The sequence below is a fragment of the Eschscholzia californica genome, unplaced genomic scaffold (genome assembly GCF_041429995.1).
Source record: "Eschscholzia californica isolate CP2 unplaced genomic scaffold, dmEscCali1.0.p SCAF_3, whole genome shotgun sequence".
Classification (NCBI taxonomy): Eukaryota; Viridiplantae; Streptophyta; class Magnoliopsida; order Ranunculales; family Papaveraceae; genus Eschscholzia; species Eschscholzia californica.
This window is the reverse complement of record NW_028238420.1, coordinates 50,232,583-50,257,691: the sequence shown is the minus strand read 5'-3', so window position 1 is coordinate 50,257,691 and position 25,109 is coordinate 50,232,583. Positions and strand designations below refer to the sequence as shown.

The 25,109-nt window shown below is 36.2% G+C and overlaps 2 protein-coding genes, 1 long non-coding RNA gene, 1 other non-coding gene and 2 pseudogenes across 9 annotated transcripts; 4 read left to right on the top strand and 2 right to left on the bottom strand.

The window, feature by feature from the left end:
• The first annotated feature begins 4,944 nt into the window (after nucleotides 1–4,944).
• LOC147551404 (uncharacterized) lies at nucleotides 4,945–6,288 on the top strand. The gene has a single exon (XM_086668563.1). It carries the CDS (start codon nucleotides 4,945–4,947, stop codon nucleotides 6,286–6,288), a length of 1,344 nt encoding a protein of 447 aa, XP_086524689.1.
• A 1,237-nt stretch (nucleotides 6,289–7,525) lies between these two features.
• LOC147551403 (GDSL esterase/lipase At5g45910 pseudogene) lies at nucleotides 7,526–8,675 on the top strand (annotated as a pseudogene).
• Nucleotides 8,676–9,014: 339 nt separating this feature from the next.
• Nucleotides 9,015–10,374, top strand: LOC147551402 (phosphoribosylformylglycinamidine cyclo-ligase, chloroplastic-like; annotated as a pseudogene).
• Nucleotides 10,375–10,685: 311 nt separating this feature from the next.
• On the top strand, nucleotides 10,686–12,406 carry LOC147551400 (uncharacterized). Its single transcript, XR_015238541.1, has 2 exons — nucleotides 10,686–11,460; nucleotides 12,151–12,406. It is a non-coding gene; the product is annotated as an uncharacterized LOC147551400 (long non-coding RNA).
• On the bottom strand, nucleotides 12,020–12,091 carry TRNAD-GUC (transfer RNA aspartic acid (anticodon GUC)). Its single transcript has one exon. It is a non-coding gene; the product is annotated as a tRNA-Asp (tRNA).
• Nucleotides 12,407–14,312: 1,906 nt separating the features above from the next.
• On the bottom strand, nucleotides 14,313–22,976 carry LOC147551399 (uncharacterized). 6 transcript variants are annotated; one of them, XM_086671633.1, is made up of 12 exons: nucleotides 22,565–22,976; nucleotides 21,328–21,488; nucleotides 20,456–21,134; nucleotides 20,239–20,323; nucleotides 19,748–19,835; nucleotides 18,325–18,509; nucleotides 17,890–18,022; nucleotides 17,444–17,580; nucleotides 17,286–17,360; nucleotides 15,989–16,111; nucleotides 15,756–15,857; nucleotides 14,313–15,234 (listed from the first exon to the last, which is right to left on the bottom strand). In XM_086671633.1, exons 2-11 carry the CDS (start codon nucleotides 21,464–21,466, stop codon nucleotides 15,777–15,779), a joined length of 1,725 nt encoding a protein of 574 aa, XP_086527759.1. In that variant the 5' UTR covers nucleotides 21,467–21,488; nucleotides 22,565–22,976; the 3' UTR covers nucleotides 14,313–15,234; nucleotides 15,756–15,776. The 6 variants fall into 6 exon arrangements, 4 of the variants coding, with proteins under 4 accessions (XP_086527759.1, XP_086527757.1, XP_086527760.1 ...); XM_086671631.1 differs by lacking the exon at nucleotides 22,565–22,976 and adding an exon at nucleotides 21,589–21,699; XR_015238540.1 differs by lacking the exon at nucleotides 14,313–15,234 and having other exon boundaries at nucleotides 15,566–15,857; nucleotides 15,989–16,157; nucleotides 22,565–22,896.
• Nucleotides 22,977–25,109: the final 2,133 nt, after the last annotated feature.

Genomic DNA, 25,109 nt, shown 5'->3' with positions numbered 1-25,109 from the left:
TTTTGCCCAAATAACAGAATTACCGTATCATTGAATCCACTGTGTCTATATCTTTTGTACAAAAACATACATTATTTGCGTTTAATACTAATAAGACCCTTGGTAGGAAAAGAAAAATAATTAAACATTTTGGCATAAAATTATGAGGAGAAGAAAAACTTTTACACAAGGACTAAACCTAAAAGAGTGAAAGGAAGTTTTATATGTTAAAGTGGTTGGAGTTAAAAAGACTAAGTTGAAAAAAAAGAATAACAGAGGGTTGTAGTTGGAGTCGAACTCCCAACTCTTACTAAAAATCCTTTGGTCTTGCCGGACGATTACTTGTTTAAGATCATCAACATAATATGTAAGTCACGGGTGGGAAGAGACGGGCTGTAGCCCACCGGTGAGTCCGCCTCGGTCACATAAACTGTAAATTTCTTTGACTATAAAAATATTTCTTTGACTGTAAAACTTTCCCTTTCCATCATTCTTTGCTTTTTCCAAATTCTCCATGTCTTTCCCTACTTCAGTCCCAAATGGATGATTCCTTCTACTTTCTCCTCCTCTTTTATAAACCGAGCAAGCAACCTAATGATCAGTCCATTAAATCATGTCTGTCATTTCTGATTGAGTCTTGTTCAGCATGCAACAGGTTGATTTTTCCTTAAAAATTCATGTGTCTGATTTCTGATTGAACATCCATTAAATCATGTTTTATACTTTTTTGATTTGGTCTTGCCGTCACGATTACTTGTTTAAGATCATCAACATAATATGTAAGTCACAGGTGGGAAGAGCCGGGTCGCAGCCCGGCTCAGCCCACCTGTAGGTCCGTCTCGGTCACATAAACTGTAAATTTCTGTGACTATAAAAATATTTCTTTGACTGTAAAACTTTCCCTTCCATCATTCTTTGCCTTTTCCAAATTCTCCATGTCTATCCCTACTTCAGTCCCAAATGGATGATTCCTTCTACTTTCTCCTTCTCTTTTATAGACCGAGCAAGCAACCTAATGATCAGTCCAGTAAATCACGTCTGTCATTTTTTATTGAGTCTTGTTCAACAAGCAACAGGTTGATTTTTCCTTAAAAATTCATGTGTCTGATTTCTGATTGAACATCCATTAAATCATGTTTTTTTGTACTTTATTTATTTGAACTTGCCGTCACGATTACTTGTTTAAGATGATCAACATAATATGTAAGTCACAGGTGGGAAGTGCCGGGCTGCAGCCCGGCTCAGCCCACCTGTAGGTCCACCTCGGTCACATAAACTGTACATTTCTTCGACTGTAAAACTTTCCCTTCCCATCGTTCTTTGCTTTTTTCAAATTCTCCATGTCTATCCCTACTTCAATCCCAAATGGATGATTCCTTCTACTTTCTCCTTCTCTTTTATAGACCGAGCAAGCAACCTAATGTTCCGAAGCAACCTAATGATCAGTCCATTAAATCATGTCTGTCATTTCTGATTGAGTCTTGTTCAGCAAGCAACAGGTTGATTTTTTCTTAAAAATTCATGTGTCTGATTTCTGATTGAACATCCATTAAATCGTGTTTTATACTTCTTTTATTTGGTCTTGCCGTCACGATTACTTGTTTAAGATCATCAACATAATATGTAAGTCACAGGTGGGAAGAGTCGGGCTGCAGCCCCGCTCAGCCCACCTGTAGGTCCGTCTCGGTCACATAAACTGTAAATTTCTTTGATCGTTAAACTTTCCCTTCCCATCATTCTTTGTTTTTTCCAAATACTCCTTGTGTATCCCTACTTCAGTCCCAAATGGATGATTCCTTCTACTTTTTTCTTCTCTTTTATAGACTGAGCAAACAATCTAATGTTCAGCAAGCAACCTAATGATCAGTCCATTAAATCATGTCTATCATTTCTGATTGAGTCTTGTTCAGCAAGCAACAGGTTGATTTTTCCTTGAAAATTCATGTGTCTGATTTCTGATTAAACATCCATTAAATCATGTTTTATACTTTTTTGATTTGGTCTTGCTGTCAAGATTACTTGTTTAAGATCATCAACATAATATGTAAGTCACAGGTGGGAAGAGTCGGGCTGCAGCCCGGATCAGCCCACATGTAGGTCCGCCTCGGTCCCATAAACTGTAAATTTCTTTGACTATAAAAATATTTCTTTGACTGTAAAACTTTCTCTTCCCGTCATTCTTTGCTTTTTTCCAAATTCTCCTTGTCTATCCCTACTTTAGTCCCAAATGGATGATACCTTCTACTTTCTCCTTCTCTTTTATAGACTGAATAAGCAACCTAATGTTCAGCGAGCAACCTAATGACCAGTCCATTAAATCATGTCTGTCACTTCTGATTGAGTCTTGTTCAGCAAGCAACAGGTTGATGTGTTTGATTTCTGATTGGACATCCATTAAATCATGTTTTATACTTTTTTGATTTGGTTTTGCGGTCACGGTTACTTGTTTAAGATCATCAACATAATATGTAAGTCACAGGTGGGAAGAGCCGGGCTGCAGCCCGGCTCAGCCCACATGTAGGTCCGCCTCGGTCACATAAACTGTACATTTCTTTGACCGTAAAACTTTCCCTTCCCAGCATTCTTTGCTTTGTCCAAATTCTCTTTGTCTATCCCTACTTCAGTCCCAGATGGATGATTCCTTCTACTTTCTCCTTCTCTTTTATAGACTGAGCAAGCAACCTAATGTTCAGCAAGCAACCTAATGATCAGTCTATTAAATCATGTCTGTCATTTCTGATTGAGTCTTGTTCAGCAAGCAACAGGTTGATTTTTCCTTAAAAATTCATATGTCTGATTTCTAATTGAACATCCATTAAATCATGTTTTACACTTTTTTTGATTTGGTGTTGCCGTCACGATTACTTGTTTAAGATCATCAACATAATATGTAAGTCACAGGTGCAAGAGCCGGGTTGCAGCCCGGCTCAGCCCACCTGTAGGTCCGCCTCGGTCAAATGAACCGTAAATTTCTTTGACTATAAAAATATTTCTTTGACTGTAAAAGTGGGTCAATGGTTTTTATTTTAAGCATGGTGAGCTTTAGGTATTTGGTTGTTTTGAGGAAACGTTATCGAGATTAGGACCAAACAGTAAGTTAAAAGTGTTTTTTAAAGTTGAAATAGATTGGTTCCAACCAATTTTGATTTACAAAGTCGGTTGAAACTTATCACCAATAATGAAGACACTTGAAACCGAAAGACTTGAACAAATTTTGTGAACCAAAATAGTTTTGAATCTAGTCAACCTGAAGGCGCGCTAATAAGTATGATGGTCAAAACAATTTTACCAAAGCCAAAAAGGCGACAGAAGTGCATATGGAAACGTTAGACTTCCATAATATTTCAATATGGGACTAAAAGTGATACTTGGCCCAATGATTTTAGGGCCAAAATCTCAGGCCAAGCAGCACGGATATAAGTGGACTTCGGGAGATTTTATAGGGCCTCCTCATTTTTGTTAAAAGGCCTCCCCTCAGTGATAATTTAGCAAGTAAAATGGTTCATAGGGAGGTCTTTTAACAAAATTGGGGAGGCCTTATAAAACTTCCCGTGGACTTTTCTTGTGGTGCAAATTTGGCACATGGGTATTGTTTCCTCAACTGACAGAATGGGATTGGAGCTGAACTCTTAGTTAGAGTAGTATTATTATTACTCAACTTGTTGCAAATAATTAGAAAGTTCTAATCCTACTTGTATAATCATGAATCCCCATGACCGGCGGCAATGCAATTTCATCTCCATAAATACCCACCCACTTCACCTCCTATCTACTCACTACACATCTCTTCCTCTCCAAAAACTATGGCAATTAGTAGTATCCTTGCTTGGTTTATACTACTGTTAGCAGCAAGTAGGGTCATGATAAGTAGTACTACTACTACTGAAGAAGGAACAAATTCATGTATAACTTCAATTTTCAATTTTGGAGACGATATATCCGATACTGGTAACTATGTGTTACAAAATCAAGAATTAATCGTGAATCCGGCATCATCATCTCCTCCTCGTCCTACTAACCTCCCATGGGATCAGGGGCGGATCCATGGGGGTGCGAGGGGGTGCGGCCGCACCCCCTGGATCCTCCCGAAAAAAAATAGTAGTAGTAGTAGTAATTTTTTTTTATATAGATGTAGGTATATGTGCATATGTATATAACGATGTGTTTAGATGACATGAAGAAGACTCTGGCGTAATGGTTAAAGTACGGGATTCAAGTGCCCTTGACGTGAAGGTCATGAGTTCGAAACCCAGTACCTACATTTTAGGTTTTATTTCTGAAGTGCCTGTGCTTTTAAGTATATGTAAATGACCGTGCATTGTTCTAATAGAGTTGGAGAATGGCCTGATGGTAGAGATGGCAAGCTCCTTAGCGTTGGGAACTAGTGTGACATGGGTTCGAACCTAGCTGCCCCCCAATATAGTTTTATTTTTTTAAAATATAATCAATTTAACTACTAACCTATATAAAATCAATTCAAATATCTTAAACCCCTACAAACTTCAATTCATCTACCCTACACTCTACAAACTTCAATTCATCTACCCTAAACTCTAAAACTTCAATTCATCTACCATAAACCCCTACAAACTTCAATTCATCTACCCTAAACTCCTACAAACTTCAATTTATCTACTCTTAAACTCTATAAACTTCAATTCATCTACCCTAAATCCCTACAAACTTTAACTCTAACCATAAATCCTACAAACTTCAACTCATCTATCCTAAAACCTAAATCCTATAAACTTCAAATCATCTATCATAAATCCTATAAAATTTAATTCATCTACCCTAAACCTCTATAAACTTCAATTCATCTATCCAACTATCCAACTACACAATTTTCTACCTCTATATATATCTCTCATTTCTTCATCTCAAACCACACCAAAATCACTTCTCCTCTACTACTACTTCTTCTTATTATTCATCTAATCAAGTATTCAAGTTCAACTAGTAATTATGGAAAGGTATTTTAAAAGAAAATTTTCTTCGGGTTCATCAAGTTCAACACCGGAAGTTCCTGACTCGACTCCAACGTTATTTTCTATTCCAACACCGGGGCCGACTCCAACACCGGAACCAACTCCGACATTGGTAAGTCCTCTCGAATTTAATTTATCATCTTTACAAATTGATCTGGGGCTTAGATTACCAATTTCAAATTATGAATCCAAATATAGAGATGAAATTCGTAGACACTATTTACAACGTGGTCCATTTCAACCAAAGGACCATAATTTTCCAAAAGACAGTAATGGAAGACGTTTCATTCCGTCATGGTTTAATGATCATCAAGAGTGGTTAGAATATAGTGTTGAAAAAGATGCTGCATTTTGTTTGTTTTGTTATGTTTCTGAAAAAGGTAAAGCTGGTCGGGATACTTTTGTTAATGGAGGTTGGAATAGTTGGAGAAAACCTGACCGGTTAATGAAACATGTTGGAAAAATGAATAGTCAACATTATAATGCTCGGATTAGTTGTATAAATTTGATGAATCAACAACAACATATCACAACGACATTAGATAGACATTCCGAGCAAACTCAAGTGGCATACCGCACCCATTTAAACACTACCATAGAGGTTGCTCGGTATTTATTGGAACAAGGATTGGCGTTTCGCGGAAATGATGAATCTGAAACTTCACAAAATCCAGGTAATTTCATTAAACTACTAAAGCTTCTTGCTCGAAATTGTCCAGAAATTGATGCAGTTACATTTGATAATGCTGCTGGAAATTTGAAATTGGTTGCTCCTAATATTAAAAAAGATATTGCTTATTCATGTGCATATGAAACTATTAAGTGGATTATTAGTGATCTCGGTGATGCCCCCTTCTCTATTTTGATTGATGAAGCACGAGATATTTCTATAAAGAAGCAAATGGCTATTGTGATTCGTTATGTGAACATCGAAGGGCGTGTTATTGAGAGGTTTTTAGGGGTTGAGCATGTGACAGATACTTGCGCTAAAAGTTTAAAATTGGCATTAGATTCATTTTGTTGCAGATACGATTTATGTATTTCTCGCTTGCGAGGCCAAGGATATGACGGAGCTAGTAACATGCAAGGAGAGTATAATGGTCTAAAAGCCCTTATTTTAGAGCAAAATCCATGTGCTTATTATGTCCACTGCTTTGCTCATCAGCTGCAACTTTGTTTGGTATCACTAGCGAATAATCATGTGAGTATGAACTTACTTTTCCATTTAGTCGGGCAAATGATTAATGTTATTGGAGGATCGTGCAAGCGACAAAGTATGCTTAACATTATACAAAAAACAAAAAAAAATAGAAGCAAATGAACTCGGAGACCTTATAACTGGACAAGGTTTAAATCAAGAAACAAGTCTTAGGCGATCTGGAGCTACTCGTTGGGGTTCCCACTATAACAATTTGGCATCTTTGTTAGAACCTTTCATGTTCAGTTCTGTGATGGACGTCCTTGAAGTTATTGCTACATATTTTGTTGGAGCGGATCAAAAAAGGGAAGCAATAGATTTGTTATCCAAGATGCAAACTTTTGAGTTCGTATTTTGTTTACATTTGATGAAGCTTTTGTTGGGAATAACAAATGAATTGTCACAAGTACTACAAAGAAAAGACCAAGATATTGTGACTGCAATGGATTTCGTTGAGTCATCAAAATCTAGAATCCAATATGTACGAGACCATGAGTGGTCATCGTTGGTCTGGAATGTTTGTACTTTTTGTGAAAAACATAATATTGAAGTTGTTGATCTTAATGGTTCGTACATAGTTCAAGGGAGAAGCAGAAGGAATGCACAATAAATTACAAACTTGTATCACTATCAAGTGGAGATTTTCAATACCGTTATTGATATGCAACTTCAAGAATTAAATGCTCGTTTCACTGAGAAGAATACGGAGTTGCTCCGTTGTATGGCATGTTTGAGTCCATCTAGAGATTTTGCTCTTTTCGACAAAAGTAAGTTGATGCGTCTTGCTGAATTTTATCCGTCAGATTTCAGTAGTCTTGACACTATGCTACTAAGTTCTCAGCTTCATAATTACATTTACGATATGAGGCACAATGATGGTTTCTCAAATTTAGATGGAATTGGAGCTCTTGCCAGAACATTGGTGGAAACTAAGAGGGATAAAGCATATCATCTAGTTTATTTGCTTATCACTTTAGCACTGACTTTGCCGGTTGCAACTGCCTCGGTTGAAAGAGCTTTTTCAGCTATGAAGCTAGTTAAAACACGCTTAAGAAACAGGATGAGTGATGCGTGGCTAAATGATAGTTTAGTAGTCTTTATTGAAAAAGAATTTTTTAGTGAAATTGACAATGAGTCGCTTATGCGAACATTTCAAAATATGAACTCTCGTAGAGGTCAATTGCGTTTGTAATCGTTGATGTATCAATATAATTAATGAATATAAGTATTTTATTAATTATTGTGTTTGCAAAAAAAAAATTTATTTAGGTATATAAATCCGCACCCCCTAAGTGAAAATCCTGGATCCGTCCCTGCATGGGATCAAGTCAATCGTAGTCCTGATGGTGTTCATGAAGACATGAGTTTCCTTCATGGTTATATTCATCCCAATCGAACTTACGGTGATGTTCATTCTCTTCCTTATGGCGTCACTTTCTTCAACAAGTCCTCTGGACGTTTCTCTAATGGTCGTCTTATCATCGACTTCATGGCTGAAGCTCTAGGTATCCCATTCCTACCACCTTATTTGGCTGGAGATAAACCCGAAGATTTCAAGAACGGTGTAAATTTCGCAGTCATAGGAGCTACTGTTCTTGACAATGAAATTGTGATCAACTCTTCGGTATCTGCACGTCCTACAACTAAGAGTTCACTAGGTGTTCAACTGGAATGGTTCAAAACCTTGCTCCCTTCTTTGTGTTCTAACTTCAAAGAATGTCAACAATATTTTGAAAGTTCATTGTTTCACTTTGGAGGAATTGGTACTTACGATTATACTTTAGACAAAGACAGTAATGAACTTCAAGATATGGTGCCTAGTGTGGTTAGCACAATTATTGGCTCCGTTAACGAATTAATATCTCTAGGAGCAACTCAAGTAATGGTGGCAGGATTAATCCCAATTGGTTGTCTTCCTAGAGCTCAATACAACTACCCTCATGAACATGTCTATGATCAGAATGGTTGTATTTATGAATTGAATCAAGTTGCTGATCATCACAATGCACTCCTCCAATTCACTATTCAACAACTTCGAGAGTTATACCCTCATGTCAACATAATTTACGCCGATTATAATTCTGCATCAATGCATTTCATTAACTCAAGACGTGGCCAATTTGGATTTATAGAGAATAAAGATACGCTTTCAGTAGTTTGTTGCGAAGCAAGAGGGTTGGACGCCTACCTCTATGAAGGTAATGCAGAGACGTGCGAGATGAACAATGTCTGTAAGAATCCAAAGAGTTACATAATGTGGGATGAAACACATATGACTGAAGCTGCTTATCAATTAATGGCTTCTGGAGTTATTTCTGGCAACTTTACCGTCCCATCTTTTGATATGTCTGCCAGGAAGTGTTCTTCATCAAGTTAATAGTTTTATTTGATTTATCTTCATTGTAGAAACAACAAATTTTACTATGTGTTTAATTAGTGAATCTTTTCTGTTTTTTAAGACTTGCATAACTAAATTAGATTAAATATATTGAAGTTATTTTTTATTATAATCGATTCTTTATTCTTTATCTTTTCTTAACCGAACATTGTTGGATTTGTCACACAGTATCCTTTGACTGAAATGCCTCGTATTTGCAAGGGCATGGCGAGTATTGTTTTTAAGTTACAATTTTCTCAGTCATGACCACCATCAAACCCACACCCACTTATGAGCAGAGGCAGAGCTCTCACAATGCTTTCCTGTTTCAGTCAAAGCCTCTAATCAGAAACCATATGTTTCAAAACCCACATTCTCATCTTTCTCCAAATCTACAATGACTTGAGAACAAAAAAATTCTACAAGTAGAAACTCTATAATATCCAATGCTAAGAAAAAAGATGATGAAAGTATGACATACAAAGAGGCAGGTGTTGATATTGATGCGGGGTTTGTACTTGTTCGAAGGATTGTGAAAATGGCTCCGGGTATCGGAGGGTTCAATGGAAACTTTCCACTAGGTTAGTGTCTCTTGCTTCTATTGTTTGCATTTCTTTCAACTTTATGCTAACGGTTTTCTGCATATATACAAGGGTTTACCTATGTGAGAATAGTCACACATGGGAGAATGGGTATCTAGCAACCAAAAATATGAGGTCTAGGTCCTCTCCACTCATTGCCAATTGGTTTTGAGTTGGATGGCCACAAACTTAACAACCTACAAACATGCCGTGTTGATCCTGAAACAACCCGACATTGTTTGCTTTTGGTTCTCGCTGGCCCGGCAAGCCTGTTTATAAACTAGTCCCAAGAGAGCTGGCACCACTAACCCGCTTAGACAGGGTTCGCTGTCCACGAACCTTGTCCTGACGCGGGCTCGGAAAATTGGGCCACATTCCTTGGGCTTGGCCTGTGCGTGGATCCCCCTTGGCTGACCCGCCACTATCTCGGCCGATATGCCGTGACCAGACCTCATACTTGAGGTAATATGGTTGAATCTCTGTTGCTGATTAACATTTTTCACCGTGTCCGAATCATGTATAGGGGATTCATACCTTGTTGGTGGTACTGATGGTGTTGGAACAAAACTTGAGCTTGCATTTCAGACTTGAATCCATGATACAGTTGGGGTTGATCTGTTCTTTTTTTAACCTACTCTTGTATTATACATTTCGAAACATGGATTGCCATTAAAATGTGTTCCCTTCTAGGTTGCCATGAGCGTCAACGATATTGTGACTTCGAGAGGGAAACTTTTATTCTTCCTCGATGCTTTGCAAAGTCATCTTGATGTTGATCTTGCTGAACAGGTTTTGAACATTATCAGCCATCAGCAATGGTGGAGTGGAAGGAATTGCCCACATTAGGGGCGGGTTCACCGACAATATACCTCGCGTCTTCCCCAAAGGTCTTGGAGCTGCAGTCTGTAAAGACTCTTGGGAAATATCTGCTGTTTTCTAGTGGATCACAGAGGTAAGTAGCTAAAAGGGTCTAGACTCTGGACCAATTTCACCATTTAATGTTTTGGGATCAAATCAATTAACCTCGTTCTATGTCTCGATATAGATATAATCCTACGTTCTAATCGTTTTAATTTGGTGCATAAGGCTGGAAGGATTGAAGATTCTGAAATGATGCGAACATTCAATATGGGTATTGGAATGGTTCTCGTTGTTAGCCCAGAGGCGGCTCGTAGGATACTCGACGACCAAAGATATCTGGCGCACCACATCGATGAGGTCAGAACCGGTGAAGGCGTGATATACTGCTAGTAGTAGTTTCTTACTAAATAGAAAGCCCGTGAAGGGGTAAATCCATCAAATTTTCTTTTTCTGTAAAAGTATTTCAGTAGTTACATTTGCTGCAGTTTAATCGATCCTTACTTGTGACGATGTTGTTATTACATATTTAAGTGAATAATAAGTTAGGTTTTGACTGTTTGTTAACTTCTTAGTCTTCTACTCTTTTTCTTCACAAAATTTTGTATGTAGTAAAAGTTTGAGGGTGGAGTTATTTTAGGGCCATAAAAGATGCATTACCATTCAACTAGAATATAAGAATAAGAACAACCATGAATGTTTTTGAATATTCGTCTATTTTTGTCGATTTAGTTATAACATTCTGTAAATAGATTTAAAATATATAGCATTCTCCTTTTTTCTCTACCTTGTGTTTTCTAGCTCTGTTTTCTTTTTCTACTCGTTCGGTTTGAGGCTTCTCTCTCTTTCTCTTCTTCATTCGGAGAAAGAAGACCTTGGATCGTCGGGAAATGGAGAAAGAAACCCAAACAGAGAACAATGGTGATAAAATACCAAGCCAAAATGTACCAAGTAAGAAGAGAGGGTTGTTGAAAATGATAAAGGTAGCCATTTTCATTTTACGACGAAAATCAACATCTTCCAAAAGTTCTAGTCTTTGGAAAAGAATTGTTAATGCAATGAGTTCATTCTCAAATGACCAACTTCCTCTCCACATTGATAACACCAATCAATATAATTATAAATATCAAATCCCACCACCACTACCACCACCACCACCACCTCCATTGTTGACCAATACTAAAGTTGGGGTTGATTTATCTAACGATATCGAAGCAAATGTGGTTTGTACTCAACAAGGGCAAGACTCGCCAATGTCGGGCAGTTGTATGAGCCAATATGCATCAGCTCTGAACCTTCAAGATCTTGAGCGTGGTTGTGGTGGTGGTGGTGGTGGTGATGGTGAAATTTTGATTGATTCTGATGGAGATGAGATGATTGATGCAAGAGCTGATGAGTTTATTGCTCATTTCTATGAGCAAATGAGGCTTCAGAGGATGAAATCTTTCGATCTTTACATGGACAAATTTTAATTATAAGGTAAAAGTTAGACCCATTTTAGCACTTTTGAAATTTCTTTCTTGGTAATTATAAGTTAATTTGTTTTGAAATAAGTTGATTTGTGAAAAAAATAGTGTTATTTCCTATTTTAATGTGAGAAAATAGAGAGAAATGGGGAGGAAGATCAAGATGGGAGAGAGGTGTCAACACTTCAGTTGCCCAAGTGGTTGAAAGTGTTGACATAAACTCACAAACATTAGAAGTCCCAATTCGATCCCAAATGAAGTGGAATCCATGATTTACTGAATTTGGGTTGTTAAAGGTGTAGTTAGATGGACTTTATTTCTTTGGAGTTTAGGCCAGTAGTTTAGTTGGCCTTTAGGTCCGCTTGTTTCACGGTTTAATTCGGCAGTTATTGTGCTAATTAGAAACAATAAAATAATGAGGGGTAACTCTGGAATGGCAAAAGTTAACTTAAGTGGCCTCTAACGGAAAAATCAAAATGTGGATCATCTGAACACTTTGTACAAATTAAGGGACCATAAGGAAAACCAATCATAAATTAGGGGGCTAATTAGAAATGAACAAAAAGTAGAAACGCCGCTGCCGGGGATCGAACCCGGGTCACCCGCGTGACAGGCGGGAATACTTACCACTATACTACAACGACTTGGTTGCTTTGTAAAGCTAACGATTAACTCTTTAATTTGTTTTCTTTGAAATGTGAAGGGGAGATATCGCGTTAATCAACCGAATGGTTAAGATGATCAACTTCAACACTTCATCTTCATCTGGAATGAAGATTGTCGAGGATATTTTACATCGTGTTTTTATTTCGTTGAGTTTTTAGATGAGAAAGCGAGAGAGACTATTTTTATTCTTGTTTTATTAGTTGTAAACAGTTATTTTATTGCAAATTGAAAAAATAAATATTTGTAATCGAGCTTTGACTATTATTTTTTTTAATCGATTGAGACCAACCAAATGAATCTCATTGTGCTTGCTCCTTTCACTAATATCATACAAGACTTACCAACTAGTTCGTCGGACTTTAGGCCAATAGTTTTGTAGTAACTCGTTACTTATTGTGATTATCACTTCGTATCAATGTATTAATGTCTTTGTAATTACCATTGTAGTCTGTATTAAAAATAATAATAATAATAATAATAACTGAGTTGTAGTCCAAATATTAGTATGAACACGAAAGTCGATGTCAAAATCTCCTAAAAATTAAATCGGTTTTGATTAATGTAGATCCGATGAAAATGCGTTTGAATTTTGGATAATTATAAAGTTGTTCTAAACAATCTCATATTGGTGGTGAGACATAGTGTGGTGCTCTTTTTAAGAGGTCAAGCACCCTTCCCTAGTGAGGTCTTTTACAACTGTGAGGCTCAAAAATGTCAAAGTGGACAGTATCACTAGTAACCCGGAAGGTTGGTCTGCATCATCTTATAACACGTTATCAGCACGGTTCGCTCTACTATGATGTAGTCTTTGGAGGGTCTATTGTAAACAATCTCACATCAGTGGTGACACAGAGAGTGGTGCTCTTCTTAAGATGTTAAGCACCCTTCCCTAGTGAGGGTCTTGTAAAATTACAAGGCCCAAAAGTGTCAAAGCGAACGGTATCACTAGCAATCCCAATATTGGTCAGCATCATCCTATAACAAATAATATAATTAATATCGTACTTATATGAAAATCTTATTAATTATATCAGACTCCAATCAATGAAGATCTTTTTTTTCTTGTCACTACAACTTTCGATTTTCGATAAGGATTTTGAAAATCTTATCTATAGTTCAGTTAACATTTATATGAAAAATCACAATTGAAGTTGGAAATTCAAAAAAAAAGAAGAATTCAATTCAAGGGATGGGATTTAGAGTCAAATGAGAGAATGAAGTGAACTTGCCGTAGAGAAGAATGAGAGGATCTGAATCATTTCTTGGGCGGAATCCTCATGGAAACCCTAATCGAGATGTAATCTGAATACCCGAGCTTTCTCTAATAACTAGATTCACCTCCTCCCATTCGACTCCTCCCACTCAATCTTACCAACAAAAACAGAGTCATATATGGTGTTACAGAGTGTGTCATAAGCCAATATAAAAAGTAATCATCAAACTCGAAAAGTAACGACACAAAAGGAATTAGGGTCGGCCGGCTAAAATTCAGACTTCACTTAGACCCTAGAGATGAGATATGAGAAAGGCTATTTGACTTGAAAATGGAGACCGACAACAAACCCGAAAATTGATATAGTCGGCTCTCATCACTCTAGTATGTGGAGAAAAGAACGTCACGAGTAATAGGAACCGACCACATCAACTTTAGGATGCGGACGACCCCTACTTTTCGACCAAATAGCAATTCTCGTGAGACATTCGTGGGTATATCCCGGATTTTTTTTTTTGAAAAGCCTCATTATCTATAATGATGGGGTCATTCATAGTAACCCTAAGACATACATGATCTTTTGTGAGTTGGCTTTAACTACTCATCTCTTCTTATCCACAAAGAGAAATACAACAATAAACAAGAATCGCATAGCAAACCAATAAAAAAAGAAAACAATGAAAAATTGTCTTCAACAAAAAAAAAAACAAAAAAATTTGTAATAGTGCTGGTAATCTTGTAAGCTATGTTTTTCTTCATACATTTTTGGGGATGATATAAAAATGATAAAATACAAAAAAAAAAAGTAAAGAAAAAGCAAATAACTCTTTGTTGTCACTTGGTTGTTTGTGCATCCACCTCCAAATAGAAAATTACGTATTTGAAACTTAGTGAAGCTAGAAGTATATCGCTTATTGATTTCAAACTCTAAAGAATTTTCATATGACCTTCTAAGCTCAAAATATCTTCAATGATAACTAATAAATTATCAACTCATGATGTAACTTAATATTATATATCAATAATGTATCATTTTCATGAAATGAATTTATATTTCTATCAACTCTCATGAAAAGATGACAGGAAATTTGAAGGAAGGCAAAAAAAGTGAAATTAACATGGGAAATGGAATAAAGGATCATTTTCTTTAAATCCAATGATACATAAAATGCACCCTCCCTCTCTCTTCTCTCTTCTCTCTTTCTCTTTGATTGTAACTTGTATGACTAATAACCATAAACAATGGCAGAACACTTATTTCTGATCCAACGAAAACCTTTACCAAATGAAGCTTTAACTTTACCTTCAACAGCATATGATTTATATTTCATTACTCTCTTTCTTCTCTTCACCTCTGGATCATTAAAACTCCATGAAGATTTCATCCCCACCGTCGATGATTTTGAACTACTACGAACTTTTCCGCCTGAACGATGTGGTTGTTGTTGTTGTGGTGGTGGTGGTGGATTTGTATATGGTTCAGGATAGCCTGAAGAACAATTAGTCACACTCGCAAGTGTCCGGTCTCCACCACCACCACCACCGTAAGATAGGTGATTGGACCGGACATCGGCCATCTCCGGTTATAATTTATCAACAAACACCACGAAAAAGAAATTGAGGTGAAAGAAAGGTTGGATTTTGAAGGGAAATTTTGGGTGGTTTAACGGTTCTAAGTTTTAAATAGTCCTCTGAATTTTGAGGGGTTGTGAGGAGAGCTCGAAGAGAGATGACAGCCAAGAAGAATTTAGAGAGAGAGAGAGAGAGAGAGAGAGAGAGAGAGAAAGAAAAGCTCTTATTTATTGGTGGAGCGGAGAGGGGACAAGCTACATTGTTAGAGAGAGAAACATGTGTGCCTTCTCTTTCTCCGTTTTTATGGGTTGCTTCATATCTTTATCAAAAACACCCCTATAGAAAAACACACCCTATATTTAGAGGAATGCTAGGAAAAAAAAAAGCAAGCAGATTCTAGACAAATTCTATCTGACTTCCCGTGATCACAAGCAAAATTCACAACAAGTTATATATGATTTCTGTCCAGAGTCTTAACTGGTTTTTCTTCTTTCCTATCATTTTTCCACTACTTACCCTCGTGAAAATAGAAGTAAAGTTGTCTTTAATAGCAAGAAAAAATGTTTTTCATTTCTATAAGATCTATGAAAGCGATTAGTTGATAGAAACAGATAAATGTACTTGGCCTAAGTGTATAAAACCTACATTTATATGGAAATATATGCAATTAGACAATAGAAAGTAACTTATTTAACTCGCCCATTTCTAATTCAATGTAAAGGAAATAGTATAAAACAAAATCTGAAATATATAAATACCAGGGGCGGCATTGAAGTTCCACAACTTTTTCAACCTCTGAATTAAACTATTTACGGTAGGAGTTGATGGTAAGAGAAAGAGGGTGGAGAAAATTGGACCTGTGACATCAGTTGGAGGAGCTAGCTATTAGTCCCACATTGATCAGCCTTTTTAGACGTCTTCTCAGGCTTGTGTTTTTTCGTCTCCTCCATTTGGGAAACCTGTTGATTTGTTAGATTATTAAAAGCTTAGTTATTAGCTGATGCAACAAAGGAAACCCCACATTCATGATTAATTTATAAGCAGCGGACTCGTCAGATGCACTAAATTAGCACAGTTTCTTGTCACTTACAATGTATGATTTCCATTCCATTTTAACTTCTCCGACATTGGCACTACCCGTAAACTGATGTTGGTTACAGATATGGTGGAATATGGGAATGAGTACTGCTGCATCCAGAGCTGCATATTCCATCTGCATATCACTTCAATTTCAGTTTTATACACCACGTACAAAAAAGCTGCACCAAAACACTACTAAATTTCATGTCTCCTTTACAGTTTGATAACAACTTCCATTGTTGGTACATACATGTTGGATGTGTATTTGTTCTGTATGAAAAGGAAAAAAGAATTATCTGGGCTTCTATCAAAAACAAGTCGGCTATCTATCCAATCACATATCTATCGCTCGGTATAGCCTCTAATTTTCTTCATAACTTTATCCAATTCTTACACGAAGCGACGAAAACGAAAACAACACTCATAATTTAGCTTAGTTTGGAGTTGGATAAACCACAACCTAATTCTACTCACCTCTTCCCCAGTGGGAGTGTGGGGCATGCATAACTACTGGCGCTAGTAATGTAAAACAGTAGTTGACATAAAGACAAAGGTATCTCTCTGTCTATCATGCTTCAAATCCTTAGCAGAATCATCTTCCACATCACACTTCATGACAAATTAGAACGCGATTCTCAGATGACACTAACATATAACGTAAAAGGGTTAAGTGTGTGATGGCAGGCTAAAAGGGGAAACATGAATACTCTATTATTTGTCCATGCCTTGACAAAATCTTCCATATATGTTCTCAATTAAAAAGAGTAAGGTATAAGGCATTTACGTACTCCCAACCATCGAAGTGTCTTTTTCATGTATCTTCTTTCCTGTGAAGATCAAGTACCCTTCTCTTACCTGTTCCTTTACTCTCTATCCCGATCTCTATCTCTTAACCTCTCAACATCACCAGCGACAGACCCTAATTCTCGCTAATTAACGAACAAATTAAAAATCTCTTTCACACAACTTAGTTCTTAGTAACTAAAAATAGCTTTACTATTACTACTTTCAGAGGAAAATTGATTAACTAACAAGTTATGAAAGCTATGTAAACGAAGAGAGGGAGCAGAAATTACCTCAAACTCAAAGATAGAAACAAGAGTTGTTAAGGAAATGTAAATCTCCATAAAAATATTTCAAGTATTTTCAACACAGGTAATCTATGGTGTTATGAAGACTCCCCATGTTTGAAAATGCAAGAACATGTTCATGCACTTTCATGGTGAAAGTAGAATTTTCTCAAAATTTTCAGTCACAATTTTGAAAAGGCTTATACCGGAAAGAAGAAAAGAGAAGGAAAAACTTACTTGATACTGAGTCAAAGGTCGTTGCTCCCAGTTGCTATTCCTTCTTGTTTTGTTCAAACTGGCCCCAAGTACTTTCTGTTTAAAGATTCAGCCACAAATGACAGATATAACATGGGAAATCAGTAAATCAATAAGCAGAGTAGGAGCTATGTGATTACCTTGGCAAGGCCCGAGAGACCTCCTTTAGATTCTTTGAACACATTCTGAATGTCCAGTAACATTTCATAATGCTTGAAACACTCCAAAACTTCATAAGATTGAGAAAATTGCTTTAAATCACATTGAAAACTGTAACCTGCAAGCAGCAGATAGCATAGTTATTCCATCAGTTATTAGATCACCGTTGATGAATGACAACTTGCGATATTCCAAAAATGTTGGAACTTGGATCCTCATATCCTTAAACAGCCTTTGTAGGAACAACAGATATTACTAGTTTAAAATAAAAGGAAGGACTGTAAGAACTGCCAACCCGTTCCAAATTTTTTTTTTTTAAAGGGATGTAGGACTGCCAAAACAGCCGATATGCCGTTACATAAGGAAGATAACATTGAAATAAGGAAGTTAACAAAAACTAGAGTAATGGTTCCAGATATTAGCTCACCCAGCTTCAGAATGCTAGGAGAATGTAAAATGCGTTTTAGGCAGCTGTCCAAGACATAAGGCCCATCTTCATATAACCTTATCAAGTCGAAGATGAAAACTATTTTCTCGGAAGCAATCTGCATGATAGAAACCTGGGAAATGGAAATAGTTGTCATTTAGAAGATTTAGAAAAGGGCAGATAAAGGAAAAGAGAAAATACATAGTATCGGATAATGGGGAAGGTTCGTATATAACAATGAACCCAGAACTTATACATAAAAGGAAACAAGAGCTATTTATTGGTAAAATATTTTTTACCCACCCGCTCAATATAATTAAAAAGTTAATAAAAGAAAATAAGACAGAAATTTTGTGTTAGCAGGAAATATATGGGTTAGAACAAAAAGCAGATAGAAAAGTGTGAAGCTGGAATACACAAAACAGTAAAAGTTACCTTGTTCGGTTTGCTTCCTTTGACATAGTTAGGCTTCCACTCGCAATCTACACCGATAACTTTACATTCTTCAATGTATGATGTAGCACTTAATAGATCATTAACTGTATCTACCCATTTAATGTCTTCTATAGCCAACTCATTGATCTGCAAATAACGGGTTTCTGTAGAATTTGCTTGAGGTTCTGTGACAAGTTGAGAATCGATCAATTACCACTTTGTCTCAAGCAGTACGTCATGAAAGGAAAAGAAATAATGTGTAACAGAAATTATGGTTCGAAACATTAGTAATCTAGCTAACCGCTAAAATACGTACACGTGCAAAAATAAGCAATTATGACTTAAAATTAAAAGGACATGTTGAGACAGGGTGTGACGTTCGAGGATGTAACAACTAAGCAAGTTGAGGACCTGTAGTGATATTAAACTACGAATGCTCTGTGGTGTTTCTTAGACGTACGTCGAAGCTTCATTACACGAGTTTAGATCAGCGTCAACTTTCTTCGTACAGGTTAGCGTGGATTTACCATCCACACATTAGGTACTTTGAGGACTTGGTAATGAAGAACAAAGGTAATTTCTTTTTCGTGTGCACACTCTACATTGAAGCATTCTTAAGTTTGTTCATATTTCTCCTTTCTAGTTCAAAGTAAGTGAAGGATAAACGATCCTAGTTAAAAACATGGTCCTTCGAGATTAAATAAATAGATAACTAATTAACTATAGACTGGTATTGTATAACCATATAGACTGATTCGGTATAAATCTTGCAGAACCAAATCCATCTTTCAGTTCCACAATGTTAAGGTTCAACTACGTAATCAGATAGAAAACAGAACATATAGACTGATTACATACTTTACGTCATAAAGAAATACTTCAGAAAGAAGTGACAGAGAATAATCGAACATATTAGCGTATACCATAATTACCTGGCTCGCGGTAAGTGGAAGATAACAACTTTACAAGCAAGAGTGTACTTGTCGTTTGTATCATTTCCTTACCTTTTATATTTTGGTCATTAAATTACAAGCAACTTGAAGAGTTCAAGGTATTCATAATCTTCCAATTTAAAAATTTGAACGTTAGTTCCACGACTCAAAGCATTAATGGGGTATCTAATGCACGTGAAAAAAAAAAAAAAAGAAGTTTTCACTGAGACAATAACAAGAAATAGTCGAAATACTTAACTTGCCTGAAGTCAGATTCACAACCTAAACCTTGAATATTTCAAATGAAATATAACCACAAAAAAGTCGCTTAGGTGATATACATGTCAGAAGAAAATAATAGTTAATCAACATATATACTTCCGGAATACAAGAGTTGGTAATACTGTAAAAGTAAAACAGAATATGTTCCACATGCTTGAACTGTAGCATAGCATAAAATTTAATCAGAAGATTGAAAATGATTAGCATACTTCGAGCTTCCACAAAACCGTCAAGGCCATAGCGCTCGACCAATTCATCAACCTTTTCTGAATAGCCTGCTTCCATTGCTAAATACACCTTCAAGACAAGCAAAAACATGTCAGGTTCTTTTTCCCATCTCCACGTGTCTTGGGCTTGAAAGACAAGTAGGGTCAATCAATTGGAATCCTGTAAAGCCTCAACAACCTGTTAGACTAAAACTAAACATAAACCCCGCGATCAGGTTCATGTTTAAGCACTAATATTTGGTATTGCTTTATTACTTCATTATATTTCAAAGCTAGATAACTCATTTGTGAAGACGTAGAAAGGATAGAGAGGTCATTAACATGTTTTACTACGAGAGGAGCGACGTTCTCATGAGGCCAATTTCCGAAGATGGAACTCCCAGATGACTCAGGGTCAACAAAAGAACTGTCTCTTAGAAGTAAGAACTCAATCATAGCTAATGTATTATGTACTTATCCGGATGCCTTCTTACCAGATACTCAATCAGTTGTTTGTTATTGTTAGTTCTTTCCTCAGCAACATCCCAACATCCTTTTTCTGCCAACTTCTTTACTGAACTGAAAATTGATAGAATGTTTCTATTATTTGAGGATGAGCCGAAAAATGTGCCCTTGCACCGAGAAACCATGACAAGAGACTCCCGGGTTAAATAAGAATTTGAGCAGTAAATGGCAGTTAACGAAAAATACCTTTTTTTGTACATGTGATGCACTTCAGGGAACTCCTGCTCGAGATCGTTCTTCTTTATATTATCATAAGCATTCTTTAGCAAATTCATGTCAAGATATTTTTGGATCAATACATGTAGCATTGGCTTCCCCATGAATGCTGCCCACTTCTCTGCTGCTTGGAATTGGTTTTCTTGTATCATCCTCATTAAGAATTCTTGCCCAGACAGACGGATGGAAAAACGTTCCATGAGAGTGACAGCCAGTACATAGGACTGGGACTCTAACAATCTGTGAATATATGGTTCAATATAAGCCTTTGCTCTATTGATATTTGCCTCATTCACTTCCAAACCACATATGACTTCTATAAGATTTTCCAATTTGACATCGACAACTTCAAGCAACTTCATGAGAACCTTCCCTTCATGGATGACAAAGCCACTAATGGCATTGACAAATAGTTGTGCAGCCAAAAATTTTGCGTCCGACTCTACAGGGATGGTTTGTGTTGATTGAAGATGACGAAGAGAAGATATGAGTAAGTGACTGAAGCCTTCACAGTATAGAGGACCAAGAATAGGAAAGATGTGAAGGCAATGAATAACATAGGTAGCAGGTCCAGGCTGAGGAGAATTTTGCAGTGCTAGAAAAAGTTGCTGCTGAAGAATCTGGAACTTCTTAGTAGCCTTTTGAGTACCTACAGAAGTAGGATTCAACAAGAAAAATGGAAGATGCAAAAAAAGTTCATATTTTAATAAACAAATGACGTATGCGTAATAGTTGATCATTACAAAAATAAGTAATAATATCTTAATTGGCAACTTCAACATAGTGTATAGCGATAAGATTTTGAGGTTCAGTATATAGATTATGGAAGTGAGAAATATTACCATGCTCGTAACATGCTTTTAAAAGGAATACAAATATTGGTGGCAAGATATGAGTCAGATCTGAGAAGGCATGCAAACAAATGTTCTTTGGATATCTCCCCTTTTTTTTAGTTTTGCCGTCTCTTTCACCTGATCCCATATTTGTAAGAAATAAATAGCCTCTGCAACAAAATAGACACTCAGGCGTCAACCAAAGATTAGATTGTGGGAATATAAAATGAGATCACAAGATCATGTTACAGATTTGGAACCCGTAATTACCGCCAAAAGATGGGCAATTCTATAGAGAATGTAAATAAAGTCTGCGAATACAATAAAACGTTAATTAAATCAGAGGATGGATGAGGCTTACAACACCCACAGTTCTCGGCCTTCTCCTTCCCAGATAAAAGTAACTTTCTGCTAAAAGAAACTTTGAAGGAAGACCACAGAAAAGATTGTTGAAGTGGACACGAACTCAAAATACACATGGAATAGGTCTTGAACCTCAAACTAAAAGGGGCCAAATTCACCCATTGACTAAATGAGGACTTATTCCTAACTTGATTTAAAATTGATTGAGCTTATTCATTAACCCTTTTACTAGTTAGCTACTCTATGATTTATGTGCAGATTAGAAACCTTCAACACGCAACAAGTGATTTAGTAATTAGACAAGCAATCAACTGATGAACAACTAAAATTTGACATATTAGAGTTTTCCATGCTCAATCTTAGGCACTTGCTTAAACACAGGTTCAAAACTTTGTAACCAAAATTTTCTGATAGTGAAAATTTTCCATGCTCTCTCTCTCTCTCGATCAGAAACACTCATCTCTATTTCTCTCTCAATCAGAAACGATCATCTTTCTCCCTCTCTCTCTCTCTCTCTGTCAATCAGAAACAATCATCTCTCTCTCTCTCTCTCTCTCTCTGTCAATCAGAAACAATCATCTCTCTCTCTCTCTCTCAATCAGAAACAACCATCTCTCTGTCTCTAACATCAGGAACAATCGAACAGCAGTAAATACATTGATATCGATAATCTCTTCAAACAATTGAAATAAATTGGGGATAAATTGCAAAATACTCATGAACTAGAGCCAATCGTCACAGGAAAATGCGAATTCATGTAGTTTTCAAAGCAGATCAACTCGTGAACATGAATTAAACATCAAAATCTTTCAAACGAGTAATAACAAAACAAAAATTTTAAATCTAAACTGAAATTAAGAACGAGAAACGAAGAATTCCTTACCTTAACTGAGAAGTAGTGATTGAATGATATCTAGATTTTGATTTTCTAAATTTTTGCTTTCTTTCTGATTAAGAACCTAACAACGGGAACAAGGAAGTCGGAGAAGAAAGAAAAACGACGAACCCTAATTTAGGTCAAAATAAGGACAACTGGATTAGCAATACTGTTCCATTGTCGCTTCTGTGCTTTCTTTCAGTTGGATTTTCTCTCTCTCTTCTCTTCTTTTTTTTTCTTTCATAGTATTGGTTTCTCCGTCATCTTGTGCTATTTTGCGCCTTGGGAACCCGTTACGCCTCTCTTCCTTTTTCCCTCCTCAAATCTTTTCGTACTTTTTCAAGTCGCGCGGTTTTGCCGTTTTTAAAACACAACTTCTTGCCCCACCACCCAGAGTCCCAGACACTTTGGGGTACGGCTGCATCTAGTGATGTTATAAAGGCCGGGCTGGGCGGCCCGGGCCGGTCCAGTTGACGGGCCGGGCCTAACCAGCCCGGGTTGGAAATTGACGGGCCGGGCCCCAACCCGGGTTGGTAATACAAGGGCCCAGCCCGGGACTGTTAACTGGCCCGGGTCCGGGCCAGGCCGGCCCGCGGGCTTCAAAAAACGGGCCAGGTCAATTTTTTTATTTCTTTTTTTTTTTAGGAACACAACTTTTTTTATTTGAAAACACTTTTTCTTTTCATAAAGCCTATAAGTTGTGTATTACTTTTTTTTTTCCTTAGTTCTTTATCTAGATTAGTTTGTCTTTTAGTGGTTTCAAATTAATTGGTGTCACTTTTAGTGGTCACTATTTTGTCTTTTAGTGTAATTCTTTTAGTTTCTTCATTCTTTTGCAAGACAACTAAATTAATTGGAAACATAAATGAAAGACATTGAAATGGTAGAAATAAAGTTATTTTTTATTTAATTAAAATAAAATGAAATAAAAAAATTACAAAACAAAAGGTAGATAATTGGATCACTATAGATTAAGCACATCCCAACTAGGTTGGCACCCACTTAACCTATCAATCATTTCCAATTATCTTTACATTAGAAAAATAAAATTAAAACACAACATGATAAATAAGTAACTAATCTTCAATAATTACTTCATCTTCCACTTGTAGATCTTCAAATTCTTTTTGAAGTTCCTCTATGTAAGTGGTTTGTCTAGTTGCAAAATCATCCCAATCTTTCACGCATATAATTGCTTCAAAAATATCCCAATTTAACCGGTTCCTTCGATCGGTCAAAACCCGTGAACATGCACTAAAAGCCGACTCCGATGCAACGGTTGATGCGGGAGGACAAAGTAAATCACGTGCCATAATTTGCATAAGTGGGTAGTAGATTCCATTTTGTCTCCACCATTGTAGAACATCGAAGTTATTATCATTTATGCTTGTGTCATTGTCTAAAACACCTTGTAAATACATTTTAAGTTCAAAACATTCACCACAACTTTGATCACCTTGATTATTTCTTTTATTTAGTAACAATCTTTGCCATGGATGATTTTCACTAGACGAAGCAATATTTTCACTACTTTGAATCGTTTGAGTACCATATATCCGTTCATATTGTTCATATAAATCTTTTAATAAACCATACACATATTCGTCAATTGAAAAATTTGGGCGTTTACCAAGGTTATCATAAATGTTAAATAATATAAGAGAGGTATTTTCTACCTTTAATCTAGGATCCATGCATGAAGCTAAAATGAATAAGGTAGGAATTTCTTGCCAATATTTTTTGAATTTTAGCTCCATTTGACTAATTACTTTATCATAAATTTGATAATGCTTAGAATTAACAAAAGCTTCGGTCATATCATATAGCTCTCTTAATACTAGATTTGTGGTAGGATAATAAATACCGGATAATATAGTGGTAGATTTATAAAAAAACCTTTAGAATATTTAAAAATAAATCACATTTTTTAAAATAAAAAATATTCAAACCAAATTGATTTTCAAATCCAACAAAGTCCATAATTACATTTTCATAACCACTATACGATTTTAACATTAGATATGTTGCATTCCAACGAGTGGGTTCATCCGCCATAAATTTTTTGGGTTTTAGACCCCTAGCTTTACACATTTCCGAGTAATTTTGCCATCTACTATTTGAACTATCAATGAAAGTAAGAGCATCGGAAATTTTTTCAATAAAATTAAGATTCTCATCTTTTGAAATTGTTTTAATACCATCTTTAACAACTAAATTAATGATATGACATACGCATCTAACATGAGTTATTTTTTTACCGTAAAATTCATTAAAATGTAGAGTTTGAAGTAAAGACATGGCACTTGTATTAGCGGGCGCATTATCAAAAGTAATACTAATACATTTTTTCATAACATCATATTCTCTAAGTATGCTAGATATGTGTTGATATATTTGATTACCATCATGAGGATAACTACATAACCGAAGACCAATAATACGTTGATATATTTGATTCTCATCTTTTGAAATTGTTTTAATACCATCTTTAACAACTAAATTAATGATATGACATACGCATCTAACATGAGTTATTTTTTTACCGTAAAAT

Coding starts and splice junctions, on each gene's coding strand:
- LOC147551399 (XM_086671633.1), bottom strand. CDS start 21,466: ATGGGATCAGGTGAAAGAGACGGCAAAACTAAAAAAAAGGGGAGATAT. Junction 20,324..20,455: donor CATCACATGTACAAAAAAAG/GTATTTTTCGTT, acceptor ATCAATTTTCAG/TTCAGTAAAGAAGTTGGCAG. Junction 16,112..17,285: donor GACCTTTGACTCAGTATCAA/GTAAGTTTTTCC, acceptor AGTGATATGCAG/ATGGAATATGCAGCTCTGGA.
- LOC147551404 (XM_086668563.1), top strand. CDS start 4,945: ATGGAAAGGTATTTTAAAAGAAAATTTTCTTCGGGTTCATCAAGTTCA.